The sequence below is a fragment of the Lathyrus oleraceus genome, chromosome 6 (assembly GCF_024323335.1).
Source record: "Lathyrus oleraceus cultivar Zhongwan6 chromosome 6, CAAS_Psat_ZW6_1.0, whole genome shotgun sequence".
NCBI classification, from domain to species: Eukaryota; Viridiplantae; Streptophyta; class Magnoliopsida; order Fabales; family Fabaceae; genus Lathyrus; species Lathyrus oleraceus.
The window spans coordinates 182,009,251-182,028,428 of NC_066584.1; the positions used below are offsets into that span (position 1 = coordinate 182,009,251).

The window sequence follows — 19,178 nt, forward strand, 5'->3', positions numbered from 1 at the left end:
AACTCAGCCAAATGATGCGTTTTAAGTGTCAATTAACTTCTAGAGACATGTTAAAACATTTTTAGGACCAAAACACTTTCTAATTTGGCTTGGAATTGAGATTAGTCATGATCAAATTTCGTGCAATGGTGATTTCTTCAGTTCCAAGTCACCATGTTTATCTCAATGGGGCATCTTGCTTAAGAGGCTTTTTGATCCCATTCTTTTTGCAATGTGTTAACATCATGGCCAAGATTACAATATGCTAAGAAAGGTTTCATTTGGATCTTTGAGCACAAATTTATTTCATGTTGAAGTTGGCATAAAAAACTGGTTATGTAACTTAGAAATATTTGAGTGCTTCATGGTTGTAAATGACCTATAATGCCCCAATGAATTCCATGGCCTTCCAAGCATATTTTGACCTTGGTCCTTGAAACAAACTTGTAGGTGGAATCACAAATGACATTATGCAAATAGAATCAGTTTCATATGTTAAAAATTGAAGAAGTTATGATCCTTGAATATTGGGAAAAAGTCACTTGAATAGATCCTTGAAGAAGTTATTGAAAATGACCTATAATGCCCCAATGAAGTCCACAAATGACCTATAATGTCTCCAAACTTTTGAGGATCCTCCAAGAATAATTGGCTCTTGTCATGTAAAGAGAAGTTGTAGAGTATGTTGAGAAGAGACATATTTAAAAAGGGGCATTCAAAAATGTTGAGACTTGAACAAGTTGTGATCCTTTGAACTTTGACTTCAAATTGTTGACTTATAGGTCAAACCACTTGGAACAAGCTTGTGTATTTGGACGTTTCTTGCATTCGAAAGCACATGGGTGGTCATATGAACTTAAAATAAGGTGTCCTAATTTCCTCTTGAATAAATTGCTTAAATCTTGAAGTTACTTGTTGAAGAAGGCATGGAAATAAACACATGAACCTCTTGACTTTTCTTGAGAAGTAAGCCACAAAACTTTGAGATGCTCTTAATTTGAGTAGCCCTATATTGCACAATAAACTTTAGTAAAACAAGACATAATTTTTCTAATTTGATTAGTGGTTAGGTGATAAATTAATCATATAAACACAAAGGTAAAACAAAACAAAGAGGTGTTTGGTGATCCCTGCAAGAAGCAAACCCAAAGATGGGTAGGGGAATGGCCAAGATGTGATCTTGTTTGTATGAAAAGATGAATATGACATGTGGGATCTTAAAAATTAGGGTATGACAGATGTGCCTATTTAAGTTTCTTCAATTTGGAGATATGAAGGTTGAAATCTTTACTCGACAGGATTGAAGAGACTTAAATACCAAAGACCCAATTTTTGGCCCTAAGATACCACAAGATGTTTATGATATGATACACAAAAAAGGATATTTGTGGGAAACGTAACGCCATTAGAGACAAAGTTCCGCGGGGGGGGGGGGGGGGGGGGGGGGGGAAGAAAGAACTCGAAAATAACCAATGCATAGTTAGAAAACGAAATAAAGATCCTAATGGAGAAGACTTATCAAAGCAAGACTTCACCGGGGAAAAGAAAACATTGAAAGGGTAAAAACCCCAAGTCCAATAGGAGAGGAATATTACCTAAATATCAGTTGAGTGATAGCTTAACAAAGGTAATAAGCCAAAATAGAATGATTACCAACTATCAGCCAAGTGGTAACTCAACAAAGGTAACCAATCAAAGGTAAAAGGAATATTACATACTATCAGTAGCGTGATAGCTTAACAAAGGTAATAATCTCAAAGGGATGATTACCAGCTACCATCCAAGTGATAGCTTAACAAAGGAAACCAATCAAAGGTAAAAGGAATGTTACCTACTATCAGCCGAGTGATAACTTAACCAAGGTAATAAGCTCAAAAGGATGATTACCAACTACCATCAAAGTGATAGCTTAACAAAGGTAACTGTAAGAACCCAATTTTGACCCTAAGATCCCTCTTGCTATCCCATCGTTTGCATTGGCTTTGGGATCACACCTTGGCATCCTCCTTACCCCTCATTCATTGGGTTTGCATTGGGAGAGATCCTCAAGCGCTATTGGATTATATGATACTTTATTTGTCTTTTGTTGACTAACCAAAATACCCAAAAATATGTCTATGTGTAGCTTTTTTCGTTTTGTAGGTAGTGTTTGCATCCATCTGTGCCTCATCAAGCTCACAACTAGGGTTTGAGACTCTCGATGCAAAGAGAAAGTCAAGTAACGATTCAGATTGGTTCTTAGAATCATATGTGAATCCCCATGTTCTTCATTTATAATTTTGATCAAGAATTCATAAAGAGTTTGAAGCTTGTTTACCATGGAAGCCCTAATTCATCTAGGTATCTTGTGTGACTTCCTCAACAAGTTTCTTCATCAATTGGTCAAAGATATCAATGGATACTCCATTATACATCATCTCAAGCATATGTGATCCTACATGAGTCCCAAAGATCAAAGTAACTTCAGGTTTGCAAGTTGGTTCAAAGAAGTTGACCAGAGAATGTTAACTGGTCAAAATTGGGGTTCCCTAGACCCTATCTCCTACAATTTTTGTAATATGAAGATGATTCTAAGAGAAAAGTTACTCTTTATGACATTCCAAACAACTTTAATGTTGACATGAAGAGCTAAGTTTTCTTGGAAAGTCGTTTTTTATGGTGAAAGATTATAGGTCATTTTGTTTGTGTCCTAGTTAAGAGGTCAACTTCCAACGACAATAACTTTCTCAATTTTTATGATATGAAGGCCATACAAGTTTCATGATCAATTTCAAGATGTCGTATCCAACTTTTATTATTTGAGAAATGTCAAATTCAATTTGCAAGGGCATGTTCCAAGAGGAAACATTTTAGGTCATTTTGGGTCATTACCATTGAACAAGCAATTTTCCTCAACTTCTAAAATCCATAACTCCCTCATGCCGAATCCAAATGATGAAAAATTTGTGACCAAATTGAAAAGTAATGGAAGAGATGCAATTTTGATGAAGAAATGATTTTCATTTAAAGCTCATAGAAAAAGTTATTCAAAGTGGAAGAAGTGGTCATTTGACTTTGTACTTAGAAAATTTTCAACCATGTTTGATTTCTCCAACTTCCACCTCAAAATTCATCATGACCCAAGCTCCAAATAGAAAAGTATTCAACATCAAAGGTGTGCCCCTTGATGTCACCTTTCCAAACCATCCAAGATATATCCATTTGGACAAGAATTGAGGGACTTGCGCATGGGTTCTTCTCATGGTTTGTTTTTGCAACATTTGAATGCAATTTTCATTTAGCTTTGCATGGCTCCATGTGGTGGCATCAGTAACATTTATGCACAAATTGGAGTGATATGCAATGATAATTTTGGGCCTAGCACATGATCATGCACCCATGAACTTGGATTTCTATTTTTGGCTCAAAATTCAAATGGTGTCGAAAGCATTTCCCTTGCCTATAAATACAAATACATTGCTTCAGAAATAGAGGACACACATTGCCAAAGCCTTGCCAAGCTAACCCATAACCCTACTCCATAGAATTCGTTGAAGATTGCTTTGAAATCGAGTTTGAATTTCTCCTTCTGTTTTGGGATTCAAACTCCAAGGATTCATTGTCATTTTCATCTCAATTGATCATTGAAAGCGAGAGGAGGAAGAACCAAGTGGATTCACATTGAGATAAAGCCAAATCACTGCTACCCAAAGGTCAATTTTCATAAACTTCAAGCCTTCGATTCTCTCTCAATTCTCCACCATTCTCTTTGGTTATTAGTTGTCTGAAGACCTACCAATATAGGCAACAAGATTGAGTTGCTTTGAGGTCAAATCGAAGCAACTCAGATCGTGTACCTCAAAATTCAATTCCTCATATCTCTCAATATATTTGGAAGTGGACAAAATTGAGGCCAGATTCAAGCTCCTGAGCTTTTTCTCTTTAAAATAGTGACCTTGCTTTTCATGTTCTTGTTGGTTGAGGGTGGACCAGTCCGGTGAGGTTTACCGGAGAAGAGGACCAGAGGTGTGCTGGCATTGTCCAGACCATCTAATCATGAGGCCACGTTCTAATCCTGATCATCCATCTGGATTACCATTGCTACATGCGCGTTGACTAGGGTGTTTGGTGGATAGCGTGTGTTGGCCATCAAATCTTCCATCTTAATTAATGAGGGAGATCTGATGGCCCTCATTTTTTCCAAATTCTTTTTATTTTCTGATTTTACTTTTAATACATTTATTTTGTTTAATTCATAGAAATTTATTTTTTAATCCAAAAAATATGGGACTTTCACAAAAAATCTTTAAATATTTTCCTCTTCCATATTTTGAATTAAAATGACTTGTTGGATTAATTTTGATATTTTTCATGAATTAAATGATTTTTGACTTGTTTTAAATATTTTTAAAATACTTCTGACCTTCCAAAAATATTGAAACTTTTTTGCCTAAGGTTCTTTGACCTTATTTGGCATAGGATAAGTCCCTTGGCCATTTATTTGGTGTTTTGAAGGGATTTGAGGTTTTGTCCATTTTAAAATGCATTTTAATTCATTTTTTAATTTGATTTTTAATTGATTAAATGTTTTAAAATTATGTTGAGCCATTTTTATGGTCTTTTAATTGATTTGAGGTTATGTTGATTTTACTTTTGTTTGATCAATACCATTGGATTTAGGGGATTGATGAAATGTACTTTTAATCTCCCAAAATGAATGGATAATATTTATTAGATGAACTTCCTCCTATGATCAATTTGGATTTCAACTTTTCATCCCCTCTTCATCTTCATCCCTATTCTTTCCCAATCCATCATTGACCAATAATTTCTCTAATGTCTAAATGCTAGTTGATTCATCAATGACCTTATGTCAGATGAATCAATATAAGTCTGACTGAGATAGGTATTCCCCATTTCTTTTAGTGCATGATATGTTTTAGGAGTTTGGTTTTTTATACCAAATCTCTAACATACATTAACACCTATATTTTATTGCTCGGCCTCAGATAGTTGTGACTTCTACATAAGTCCAATTACGATTGCTTAACATAGAGCTAAATTTATTCCTCAAGGCATAGCATCCTAGTAAGTGAAATTGTAAGTATCCCATTCTTCATGGAACTGTGTGAAAACTTGACCTTTTTTCCTTTCATGAGAGCTAGTGGCATACCTGTTGATTTATCCAGGTTGGAGCGCTTCTCATGGATGATGTCTTGGTTCAAGAATTCACACTTGTGAATGAATGGTTGAGTGTTGTCCAAAGAATGACTTAATTAATTAAAACTCATCACTAACATTTGACTAACACTTGACTAACTTTTATTCATGTTGCTTTATTTTTTAAAGTCATTTACTTTATGCTCTTTAAATTTCAGCATCTTTATCATTCATTTCAATTTACATTTCATGCAAGATGTTTATGTTTTAGTCCTTCTTCATTTTTCTCACTTGAGCCATATCTTATGATTGTATATATAGTTTGTTTGTATTTGTTTTTATTTATGGCCTTAGGACCTTAAAATACCTAATAATAACAAAAAAAAAACACTAAAAAACATCTTGGTGGACTGTTGGACTTGATTTGAACTTTTGGACTTAGAATTAGGCAACATTCCTTATGCTGAAGGACTTGGCCAATGCCACTATCTGAGACTGAGTGATCCTTCCTTGTGCTTTCATATGATGCAGGACCTTGAGTGCCCTTAATTCATTTGTTACTCTGTTCTTTATTGTTATATTGTTATTATTATTTATGTCTGATGATTGTCCTAAGTTGATCAAGGAATATTTCATCTGATACATTGGAAGATATTAAGGTCTGCTAGCTACTGGACTGGTTGCTTGGGTTTTATGGCTATCTTTATTTGATTCCCTGGTCTTCATATGGTTCACTTGGACACTTCTTATGCTTGTTGCTTACTCAAAAGTCCGAAGGAAAATGGGTTTCTATATGACATTCTTGTCTGTTGGATTGCATCTCATTGGTCAGACCTTTTCAACTCTTAAGTTTTAATTTTTATCTAGGATAATCCCTTCATCTCCTCCCACTTCTTTAATTTCAAATCTCTCCCTCTTTTCAAAACCTTCTTTGGTTGTGTTTTTCAACTTAGACATGTTTAAATGATTAGAAACTTTGGCCTTATGCCAATGAATTTTAAAACTTATAAATGAACCTAACCATATCGACGTTAATTTCAAAAAGACAAAAAGAACTAACAAACCCATTCAAATCATTGGCCTTTTGTGCCCTTTTACTTAAACTTTTGCTAAAATCAATTCACCAACTTCTTTGAAATTTTTACCGCAAACTATGGGGTTTTGATCCCTCATTTTTATGTTGGTCCGTAGGCATAAGACCGAAGATCTTGTCAAACACAAAAGTATAATTAATAAATTATTTTTCTCATCCCTCCATTCTATATTTTATCAAACATCATTTAGACCAAATCACTTGCACACAAAAAAGGGCTCCCTAGGAGTACCTAGGACACTTTCGACGCTAACACCTTCCCTTTGTGTAACCAACCCCCTTACCTGTAATCTCTGGCATTTTATTAGTTTTGATTTGAAAACTTCTTATCTTTTGGTTTTATTCGTACTTTTCCCTTTTCCTTTGGAAACAATAAAAGCACGGTGGCGACTCTGGTTTTATTCATGTCAAGTTTATCCATAGCTTGATGGTCATGAACTTACCGCTATAGAAACCAATCAAAGGTAAAAGGAATATTATCTACTCTGAGCCAAGTGATAACTTAACAAAGGTAATAAGCTTCGAGGGATGGTTACCAACTACCATCCAAGTGATAACTTAACAAAGGTAACCAATCAAAGGTAAAAGAAATATTACCTACTATCATCCGAGTGATAGCTTAACAAAGGTAATAATTTCAAAAGGATGATTACCAATTACCAGTCAAGTGATAGGTTAACAAAGGTAACCAATCAAAGGGGGGACCAAAGTTCAGACCAGGAGTGAACTGGAGAGAAGTGGTCAAACAGGATTCAATCGAATGAGGAAATAAACTCAATTGAGGTTTGAGCCCATCCAGATAATGAACTGGAGGGTAAAACTGAAACAAATTTTCCACGAGGATCAAAGTCAGTGGGGAATTAGAAAGGATAAACTCTTTCTACTTAAGGTTGACGCTTTATTGGTGAGAGAATGCACACACTCTGAAATTCTGGCATAGTCAGAGTTTAGATGTTCTACTCCAAGTAATGACATCTGATCTAACATTGTTACTAATACAGCAAGACAATTATACAAATTACAAACTAGTACTGATATGCACACATTCACAGATGTCACGACATCTGCTACTATATCACCATAGAATGGAAGAACACCCAGTTCTGTCCATCTGGTACAAAGGCACAACAGAGATCAAACATAGCACTTGCTTCTGTTGAGCCTGCACAGTTAACAGCATGATGTCTCAACATTGATTTGAGCATCATCTGCTACAACATTACAAGTTTACCTTATTTTATAACAGAAAAAATTATAACATGCAGAAGGTAAAACACAAGTAATTGTTAACCCAGTTCGGTGCAACATCACCTACGTCCGGGGGCATACCAAGCCAGGAAGAAGATCCACTATCAGCAGTATTAATTTAGAGTTAAACTCCCCCGTTTACAACTCTTCACTTAATCCCTACCCAATGCAATCTATACCTAGGAACTCCTAGATAGAAACCTCCAGTTTCCATTCCTATCACAACAATTACAATGTAATGCAAAACATCTTGAACTTGCTTCACAGCTTCATTCAAGAACATAATCACTCTTGCCTACAGGCTTTGAGTTACAAATACTCTCGACTTTGAACACTGAGAAACACATGGTAACCTTCCCACAGATGGGAGGTTTACCTCACACACACCCCTAAATATTCATTCTAAGAGGCTTACAGAAACTAGGTTACAATAAGCTATTTATAACCTAATCACCCAACTGGATTTGGGCCTTCAGAAAATCGCAGCAAACTTGTTCTTTGCTGTTACAAATTCAGCAGAAACTTTCTGCTACAAACAATGTCTTCAATCCTAAAATCTCTCCATATATATCTCCTTATTTTGAGCCTATATATATTCCGAGACCTCCACAAATAATGCCACATAGGATTCTAACTAATTTCCACATATTAGTGTGCTAACAAATAGGCTATTTGTTAGGTTCCTTAATTGTAGCTTGGTTGTTGGTTTCCTGGATTTTAGCCTGAGAAAAATGCTGAAACAGAAAAACTAAACAACCTACAATATAGCATATGCTGTCAGGAATGAATGTCACAACATTCAGTTTGATTTCCAAATCATTAACCATATGCTAAGTCTGTTTTTCCTGAAAACAGACTGTACAATTTGTTGTACCGTACAGAACCAATTTGTCCATACTTCAGTATCAGCGTACATTAATAAATGTCAACACATCCAATTTGACATTCACACATAGAGCCTTACATCAGGTCTGTTATCCTCTTGATAAGCAGACTGAGCTATATACTGAAATGTAGCAGATAACCAATCTTCATATTGTTCAGTAAATGCTGTCAATGAATGTCATAACATCCAGTTTGACATCCAGACAGTAGGCCTTATGCCAGGTCTGTTATCCTCTTGATAAACAGCCTGAACCTAAGTGCTGAGTTATAGCAGAACACCCACTGTTCTATTCCTCAGTATCTGCTGACAGGGATGAATATCATAACATCCAGTTTGACATTCAATAAATCCTGTATTAGCTAAACCTGCAGTGCACTAATCAGAATGTCATGACATCAGCCAAGACATCAGAGTACAGCTAGATATTCTAACATACAATGCAGTCAAACAAACATCTCCACAGCATGTCATGACATCAGTCAAGACATTAGAATCCAGCTAGTGTTTTACCATACAATGCAGCCAATTAAACATCTACACACTCTGTGGGGAGAAACGTACTAGAGAGTGGTGAGGAATTATTGCAAAAATTCAAAATGCGCAAATAAACATCATGATGCTATGCACATGCGTATAAATATGCTGAAAAAACAAACACAAAGGCGCAAGACTGAATAACACAGTACAACGGGATACTCGGCTAATCTCAATAAGATCGAGATGCTGGTAGAGTTCGTTAAGGATTACACCACGCTTGCAATCTAATGCTGGGAAGATTGTTATAAGAGAAAATTTGGCCTGGGGAAGTCACTGAATTCAATTCTTCAGGATCTTACAATCCTTGGGATTGCCATTAACATCCCTCTTTTGAATGCACAAGTCGAGGAAAATTCATATTTCTTTTTTGTAAATTTTCAAAAATATGATTACTTTAAATATATTTTTGTTTCAAAAATGATCATAAAAATTAAATGAAATTTCATAAACTCAAACAAGATTAGAATACAAACAAATGGGCAAAAAGACTCAAATTTTATTGATAGAATGATACTCCGCAAATGGTGTGACTCCATGGATCATTACAAAGTTGGAAAATGGTAAATACATGGAAAGGGATACATTGAGATACAATGGCCATTATTCTCCCTAACAACTTTGAATTCCATTATGTTCTGAATTTTTATCAAGGATGACTAAATAGGAACCTGTGATAGGCACTGTCGCTTCAAACGATCAAGTCTGGCCTAATGCAGTTACTTGTCATAATCCCTAACTTTTTCCTAGATTTCCTTTTCAGGGTCAACCTACTAGGAAGATTATTTTATGTTTTATGTCTCTAACTTTTGCCTGGACCTCCCTTTCGGGTTTTCAATCCACTGGGACGCTCATTTTTGCCTAAGCCGCCCTTTCGAGTTTTCAGCTTAGCAAGTTGTTCTTTTATTTTTTTCTAGGAAAAGTATTTCTTGACTGCATCGGCATTCACAGGACGAGGGAGCTTCTCACCATCCATAGTTGTAAGAATTAAGGCACCACTAGAGAATCTCTCTTAACAACAAATGAGCCTTCATAATTAGGAATCCACTTGCCCCTAGAATCAGTGTTGAAAGACAAGGTCTTCTTGAGCACAAGGTCACCTTCTCTGAATACACGGGGTCGAACCTGCTTTTCAAATGCTTTCTTCATTCTCTTTTGATATAACTGACCATGACATAAAGTTGTCATTCTTTTCTCTTCAATCAAATACAATTGCTCATATATGCTCAGACATCATTCAGCCTCATACAAACTGGCTTCCATCAGGACTCACATTGATGCGATCTCAACCTCTACAGGGAGCACTGCTTCCATGCCATACACAAGAGAGAAATGGGTTGCCCCTGTTGAAGTGAAGACAGATGTACGATACCCATGCCATGTAAACAGGAACATCTCATGCCAATCTTTATACGTCACAACCATCTTCTGAATGATCTTCTTAATGTTCAATCTTGAAGTCATCACAAAGTTCTTTCATCATCTTGTTATTTAAGTTCGACCCATTATCGGTAATGATCTTACTTGGAACACTATATCGACAAATAATCTGATTCTTGATAAATTGGAACACAACCTGCTTGGTCACATTAGCATAAGATGCTGCTTCAACCCATTAGGTGAAGTAATCAATAACTACTAGGATGAAGCGAAGTCCATTCAAAGCTTTGGGCTCAATCATATCAATTCCCCACATAGTGAAAGGCCATGGGGATGAAATAACATTGAGAAGAGTCAGAGGCACATGAATCTTATCAGCATAGATTTGACATTTATGGCACTTATTCACATATTTACAACATTCAGATTCCATTGTCAACCAATAGTAACATGCCCTTAAAATCTTTTTAGCCATTGCATGTCTATTCGCATGAGTACCAAAGAATCCTTCATGGACTTCGTGTCTATCCATGCATCTGAGCAAAACCATGTCAAAATTTCTCTTGTACAACACATCTTCATTGAGAAATAAATGGCCAGCCAGTCTTCTCAAAGTCTTCTTACCTTTGCTGGAGGCCCTGAGCGAGTACTCCTGACTTTGGAGGAAACATTTAATATAATAATACCAGGGCTTATAACTTCTTATGTTGCAAAAACATGAGCAGGTCTATCAAGGCGCAAAATCGTGATACTGGGCGCGTCATTCCAATGATTCACTTTATACATAGAAGATAGAGTAGCCTGAGCGTCCGCCATCTGATTCTCTTCGCGAGGTATATGATGAAACTCTATTTTATTGAGGAAACTTGATAACCTCCTTGCATAATCTTTGTAAGGAATCAAGCCAAGATGATGAATCTCCCATTCTCCTTTAATTTGATTGACCACCAAGGCCGAATCTCTCTATACATCAAGGATTTTAATTCTCAAATCAATGGCCTCTTCAAGACCCATGATACAAGCCTCATATTCTGCCATATTATTCGTACAATTGAACATCAATATTGTAGTAAAAGGGATGTGAGAACCCTTAGGAGTAATAATGATTTCCCCAATTCCATTTTCATACGCATTAACAGCTCCATCAAACACTAAACCCCACCGGAATCCAGGCTCTGGCCCTTCTTCAGGTAACAGTTCATCACAATCTTTAGCTCTTAGGTACATGACATCTTCATCAGGGAAGTCAAACCTGATGGATTGATAATCATCGATCGGCTGGTGAGTCAAGTGATCTATAAGAATACTTTCTTTAATTTCTTTCTGAGTATGGTACTCAATATCCTATTCAGACAATAGCATTTGCCAAGTAGCTATCCTTCTAGTTAAAGCAGGCTTTTCAAAGCTATACTTGATTAGATCCATATTAGATATCAACCAAGTGGTATGATTGATCATATACCAGCGTAAATATTTGGCATTCCAGGCTAAACCACAACAAGTCTTTTCAAGCATGGAATACCGAGACTCACAGTTTGTAAACTTCTTACTCAGATAGTAGATGACGTGCTCCTTTCTACTAGTTTCACTTTGCTGTCCAAGCATACAACCCATGGACTCTTCTAACACAGTTAAATACATAATCAAAGGTCTTCCTTATATTGGAGGAGACAAAATAAGAGGTTCAAGAAGATACTCCTTGATGATGTCAAAAGCTTTCTGGAAGTCCTTTGTCAAAACAGAGCCTTGATATTTGCAGAGAAGCTTCAAGATGGGACCATACGTGGCAGTCATGTGAGATATGGATCTGGATATACAATTCAGACGCCCAAGGAACCCTCTGACTTGCTTTACTGTCTTTAGTGTAGGCATCTCTTTAATAGGTCTCACTTTATCAGGGTCTACTTCAATACCTTTTTGGATGACAATGAATTCCAACAGCTTCCCTGAACGTATACCAAAAGTACACTGATTAGGATTTAACCGGAGCTTAAACTTTCTCAACCGCTGGAACAACTTCAACAAATACTCAACATGATCTTCTTCAGTCTTCAACTTAGTAATCATATCGTCAACATAGACTTCTATCTCTTTGTGTATCATGTCATGGAAAAGAGTAGTCACAGCTCTTTGGTACGTTGCACCAACATTCTTTAAACCGAAAGGCATCACTCTATAGCAGAATGTTCCCTAAGGTGTAATAAATGTATTTTTTCCATGTCTTCGGGTGCCATATTGATCTGATTATAATCGGAGAATCCATCCATAAAGGAGAAGACATTGAACTTAGTTGTGTTATCTACCAACATATCAATGTGTGGCAGAGGAAAATCATCTTTTGGACTAGCTTTGTTCAAGTCTCTATAATCGGTACACATCCGAACTTTACCATCTTTCTTTAGAATGGGTATAATGTTAGCCACCCATAAAGGATATTCAGTAGTAACAAGGAATCCATGATCAATATGGTTTTGCACCTCCTCTTGTCTTGATAGCCATATCAGGGTGAATTCTCCTCAATTTTTGCTTACCCGACGAACACTCTGGCTTCAACGACAATCGATGCTCCAAAATATCAGTATCAAGACCTGTAATATCTTGATATGCCCAAGAAAACACATCCATATATTCTCTAAGAAGGTCTACCATCCTCTTCTTAACATCTGGACAAAGTAGTGCCCCAATCTTGACTTCCTTCATGTTATCTTCAAAACCCAGATTAATCACTTCCAACGGTTCTTTATGAGGCTGAATGGTCTTCTCTTGATGCTCAAGAAAATGAGAAATCTAATCAGGAATCTCTTTGTCATCCTCTTATTCCATTTCGAACATAGGAAATTCAAAGTTGGGAGAGTGCATAGGGTCATTGTTCTCAATGGGTTTAACAATTAATCTGCACAATGATTTTATGCTTGATTTTAGAATATGACAAATAAATTCACATTGTGATGCAAATATAAAGGTGATTATTATTTTGTTTTTTATGTTACGATTTTTCCAGAAGAAAAAATAATAAAGGAAAAACATAGTATGGACAAACGAAATAACATTTTATTAATGATAATGAAATTTGAAACAAAGCCCACATAGATTCATTTTCACGTTTAGCATAGTGAAAGGATTTTGAAAATAAAAAAACCAAACATATTACTTTGACAAATGAATAACAAAAGGAACATCAACAACAATCCAATTCTGACACATCGATCCACGTGTCACAAAGTCTGACACTTGTTATTCTTTCTCGTCTTCTATGATTGCGGCATCAGATTAATCCGTAGAATGAATAAAGCCAACACTATGAAACACTTCTTGAATTTTCTTCAAATCTCTTTGGGTCGCACCAGGTGAAAAACCCAAACCAACTCTATTCTTGTTCTCGGCAAGCTCAACAATTTGTCCCCACTTGGAAGATTGACCATTCTCCACCATAAATTAGGCATCTTTAAATGATGACATGGATTCACCATTCTACTTAACAACAATATTATAAACAGAAAGGGATTAAAAATACATCCCCTCAGCTTCGTCAACATCAATGTATGAAAATGAAGAAAGATTATTCACCAATATGGCTTGCTCGCCACCCACGGCCACTAATTTCCCATTCTTCATAAACTTTAACTTCTGGTGTAGAGTTGATGTAACTGCCCCAACCTCATGAATCCACGGACGTCCTAAGAGACAACTTTAGGAGGTATGAATATCCATCACTTGAAAAGTTATTTGAAATAAGCACAAACCTATCTTTATCGGGATATCAACCTCCCCAATTACAGTCTTCCTCGAGCCATCAAAGGCTTTCACAACAAATCCACTAAATCTAATTGGAGCACCTTGCTAAGCAAGTTTAGACAACCTAGACTTAGGTATAACATTTAGATAAGAACCAGTGTCCACTAGCACATTGAACATGGCATCTTCTTGACAGTTCATAGAGTTATGTAGGGCCAAATAGTTTTTTCTCCCCTACTCAGAGGATGGTCCATTACTTCAATCTATATTTCATGACACTTAGGACAAGCTTATGCATCAATCCAAAGTACCTTAAATGATCCATGATCAATTAAGAGGTAGATTTGAAATGATGAAAGTTCATATGGGACCAATCCATACATCATGAACAAGATGGACACAAACCATCCAATTGATCAAAGGGAAAAGAAAGAGATGAAGAAGAGAGACACAAGATAAGTCACACCCAAATTGGATCAAAAATTTGATCAAGTCATCATCAAAATCAATCATCCATTTCAGTGGATTAGGGTTTTCACCCTATCAACACCCAAGATCCATTGAGTTTGATGAGACTTGAAGTCCAAACTATTATGTTCGAAAGCCAACAGAAGTTCACAAGGTCACACAAATATAAAATGCAATTAAATGAAATAAAAATACATCAAAGGTATTTTTTAAATAGAAATAAAATGGTAAATCCATAAAGTCCTTCAAAACACCAGAAAAATGGCCTAGAAAATTACGGAAGGTTAGAAATAAAATAAGAAACATATAATAAAATTGCCAGAATCTTAAAATGGAGAAAATTATTTTAAAACCAATTAAAACGAAGGAGAAAAGAGAAAATTCATAAAAAAATAGAAAATCAATGAAATAAAAGGTGGAAAAATAAAAATCATATGAAGAAATATAAAAGAGAATTTTAGAAATTACTTTGGGATTTTTTGGATAAAAAGTGAAATTACTATGAATTTTTAAAGAAAAGGAAATTTAAAACAATAAAAGAAAAAGAATCAATATCAGAAAAAACACTGAGCATTGGATCATGTGTTCAGCTTGCAGTGAGTTCCACCATACATCCTAACCCAACACCTCAAAGGTTAGGATGTATGGTGGAACACGCTACAAGTCGAACACATGATCTAGTTTAAATCAAACCAATCAAAACATTCCAATATGCCAATGTGTATGCTCCAAACTCAGACCACCTGAGGAAAACTCCGTTCATCTTCTTCAGTGAGCTCTCACCAGAGTTTCATCGTTTGGTAAATTCAAGACACGAGACCACCACCATTATGATCCTCTTCTCATCCCGAATTCAACCTTATACTCCAAATTTATTTATGTGAACTGAGCAAAGGTAATTTCAAAAAAGTTTTAGAAACAAGCATGCCACGAAAAATAAAATTAAATGATGAACACGATCAATCAACATCAGATAAATTATGGGAAAGCATCAAAGAGTGAAGGACTACATTGTGGTAACTTGTTTGAGTTAAAATGATGCTCATAACTACCTTGTCCAAATGGTGATCAGAAGTTGATGAAGCTCAATATGGTTAGAGCACTTCAGAAGGTATCAGAGCTTGGGAATTGTTGCAAAAATTTCAGAGGATACCGATGGAACTAATGGAATCAACAAATTGGTTTGAAACAAGCTGAAACTCAAAACACGATAGTTGAATTTTCTTGAAAAATTTCAAGTTGCAGCAGGAATTTCTTGGCTCTCAAAAGCTTGCATATGAAGGCAAAATATGTGTGAAATGATGCAGAATTCGTGAAAAACGAATTTGATCCAAATGTGTGAAAAGTGTGACTTGAAACTCATCAAAACTCAGCAAAATGACGCCTTTTAAGTGTCAATTAACTTATGGAGACTTGTTAAAACAAGTTTAGGCCCAAACGCTTGCTAATTTGGCTTGAAATTGAAATTAGTCATGATAAAATTTCGGGAATGGTGATTTCTTCAGTTCCAAGTCACCATGTTTAACTCAATGGGGCATCCTGCTCAAGAGGCTTTTTGATCCTATTCTTTTTGAAATGTGTTAACATCATGGCCAAGATTACAATGTGCAAAGAAAGGTTACATTTGGATGTTTGAGCACAAAGTTATGGCATGTTGAAGTTGGCATGAAAAACTAGTTATGTAACTTAGAAAAATTTGAGTGCTTCATGGATGAAAATGACCTATAATGTACCAATGAATTCCATGGCCTTCCAAGTATATTTTGACCTTGGTCCTTGAAGCAAATTTGTGTATGGAATCACAAATGACATTGTGAAAAAATAATCAGCTTCATATGTTCAAAATTGAAGAAGTTATGATCCTTGAAAGTTTGGGAAAAGTCACTTGAAAATAGGTCAAATTTCTCTAAGTCCACAAATGACCTATAATGTCTCCAAACGTTTGATGATCCTCCCAGCATAATTGGCTCTTGTAATGTAAAGAGAAGTTATAGATGATGCTGGGAAGATTCATATGCAAAAAAGGGCATTAAAAATGTTGAGAATTGAAGGAGTTGTGATTCTTGGAACTTTGACTTCAAATTATTGACTTTTAGGTTAAACCACTTGGAACAAGCTTGTGTATTTGTACTTTTATTGCATTCCAAAGCACATGGGTAGTCATATGAACTAAAAATAAGGTGTCATGGATTGCCTCTTGGTTAAATTGATCAAATCTTGAAGTTTCTTATTGAAGAATGCATGGAAAAAAAAACATGAACCTCTTGACTTTCCTTGAGAAGTAAGCCACAAAACTTTGAGATGCTCTTGATTTGAGGAGCCTTATCTTGCACAATAAACTTAAGGAAAAAAAGACATATTTTTTATATTTTGATTAGTGGTTAGGTGTGAAATTAATCATATAAACACAAAGGTAAAACAAAACAAAGAGGTGCTTGGTGATCCCTGCAAGAAGAAAACGCACAGATGGAAAGGGGAAGGGCCAATATGTGATCTTGTTGGTATGGAAAGATGAAAATGACATATGGGATATTAGGGTTAAAAATTAGAGTATGACACAAACCCAATGATTTCTGATGTTCAATCTTCGACTTCTGACAAGTCAAACAAGTATACATAAACTCAGCTAGTTCCTTCTTCATCCCTGGCCACCAAAATAATTTCTTCAAGTAATGATACATTTTTGTGGCACCGGGATGAATACTTAACCCACTTCTGTGACCCTCCTCAAGAATGCTCTTCTTAATTTCTAGAACATCTGGAACACACACCCTATCTCTGAACCTCATTATATCATTCTCATCAACCCTAAAATCACCCTCGTTACCTTGGTTCATTAACGTGAGGCAATCCACCAATCCCAAATCAAATTTCTGACCTTATCTAATTTCTTCGAGAATTCCACTAGTCAGCTTCAGCATACCCAACTTCACACTATTAGGTGTCTCTTCACACACTAGACTCATATATATGAATTGTTCAATGCGTTCTAACTCTCGAACCATAAGCATTTACATATGTAAGGACTTCCTACTCAACGCATCAACTACAACATTTGCCTTACCCAGATGGTAACGCAATTCAAAATCATAATCTTTCAGAAGTTCAAGCCATCTCCTATGCCTCATATTCAACTCTTTCTAATCAAACAAATACTTCAGTTTCTTATGATCACTGAACACTTCGAACCTAGATCCAAAAAGATAATGCCTCCAAATCCTCAAAACAAAAACCACAGCTTCCAACTCTAAGTCACACGTAGGATAATTCCTTTCGTAAACCTTCAGTTGTTTGGAAGCATAAGCAATGACCTAACCATTATGCATCAGTACACCACCAAGACCCATCTTTGACGCATCATAATATACTATAAAAGACTCACTCAGATTAGGTAAGATTGATACTAGAGAACTCGTTAGTTTCTTCTTGATTTCTATAAAACTCTCTTCACATGCAACATCCTATAGATAAGCTTGACCCTTTCGAGTCAATTGATTCAAAGGCAGTGCTAACTTCGAAAAGCCTTCTATAAAACTACGATAATAACAAGCTAAGCCAAGGAAAATTTGAATCTCAGTAGTAGACTTCAGAGTCTCCCACTCAAACACAACATCAACTTTCAATGGATCAACAATAATTCCTCCACTAGAAATCACATCGCCAAGGAAACTCACACATGCAATACAACTTTTAGATGCTCCACATGTTCTTCCTCGGACTTAGAATATATCTAGATGTCTTCGATGAACACGACCATAAATTGATCTAGATAAGGATGGAAAATCCTATTCATATATTCCATGAACACACCTGGCGCATTAGACACTCCAAATGGCATTACTCTATACTCATAATGACCATACCTTGTCCTGAATGTAGTCTTTGAAATATCATCTGGTTTCACACGGATCTGATGATAATCTGACCTCAAATATATCTTGCTGAACACATAAGCACCCACCAATTGATCCATCAGATCATCAATTCTCAGAAGAGGATACCTATTTTTTATAGTAAATTTATTCAATTGTATGTAGTCAAGACACAACCTCATACTGTCATCCTTTTTCTTAATTAGCAACACTGGCGCACCCAATGGAGAAACACTTGGTCAAACAAACTTCTTCTCAAGCAACTCTTCCAACTGTTTCTTCAATCCACCCAACTTTGAAGCTGACATCCTAGACAAAGCCATTGACATAAGATTAGTATCAGGTACCATGTAAATGGAAAACTCAAACTCGCGCTATGGTGGCAAGTCACTAATATCATCTGGAAATACATATGGGAAATTGCACACAACAGGCCGATCAACACTTAAAGCCTTATTGATGACTTGCAATGATGCAAACATTACAAACATTTTAGCCTTATCTTCTAAGAGTTCTTCTACTTGCTTAGTAGATAAAAACATCAGCTCTCCATAATCACCAAACTCTAGGAACCTCACAGTTTTGTTGTAGCAGTTGATATGAACATAGTTGAACTCCAATCAGTTCATTCCAAGAATAACATTGATTTGATGCAAAGATAGACAAACTAAGTCCATCAAAAAATTCTTACCATAAATGGTTAAAGGGAAACTCAACCAGTCGAACGCAGTAGTCATAAAACCATTAGTCGGGGTATCGAAAACCATACTCCCAACCATAGACGATAATTTAAAACCCAACCTCATAGCACATTCAAGTGAAATAAACGAATGAGTAGCACCAG

General features: G+C 36.0%; 1 protein-coding gene across 1 annotated transcript; it reads right to left on the reverse strand.

Moving 5' to 3' along the window:
- Nucleotides 1–17,923: 17,923 nt before the first annotated feature.
- LOC127094639 (uncharacterized) lies at nt 17,924–18,684 on the reverse strand. The gene is made up of 3 exons (XM_051033446.1): nt 18,584–18,684; nt 18,326–18,463; nt 17,924–18,107 (listed from the first exon to the last, which is right to left on the reverse strand). Exons 1-3 carry the CDS (start codon nt 18,682–18,684, stop codon nt 17,924–17,926), a joined length of 423 nt encoding a protein of 140 aa, XP_050889403.1.
- Nucleotides 18,685–19,178: the final 494 nt, after the last annotated feature.

Coding starts and splice junctions, on each gene's coding strand:
- LOC127094639 (XM_051033446.1), bottom strand. CDS start 18,684: ATGGTACCTGATACTAATCTTATGTCAATGGCTTTGTCTAGGATGTCA. Junction 18,464..18,583: donor GAAGAGTTGCTTGAGAAGAA/GTTTGTTTGACC, acceptor TATAAAAAATAG/GTATCCTCTTCTGAGAATTG. Junction 18,108..18,325: donor AAGACTACATTCAGGACAAG/GTATGGTCATTA, acceptor TGTGATTTCTAG/TGGAGGAATTATTGTTGATC.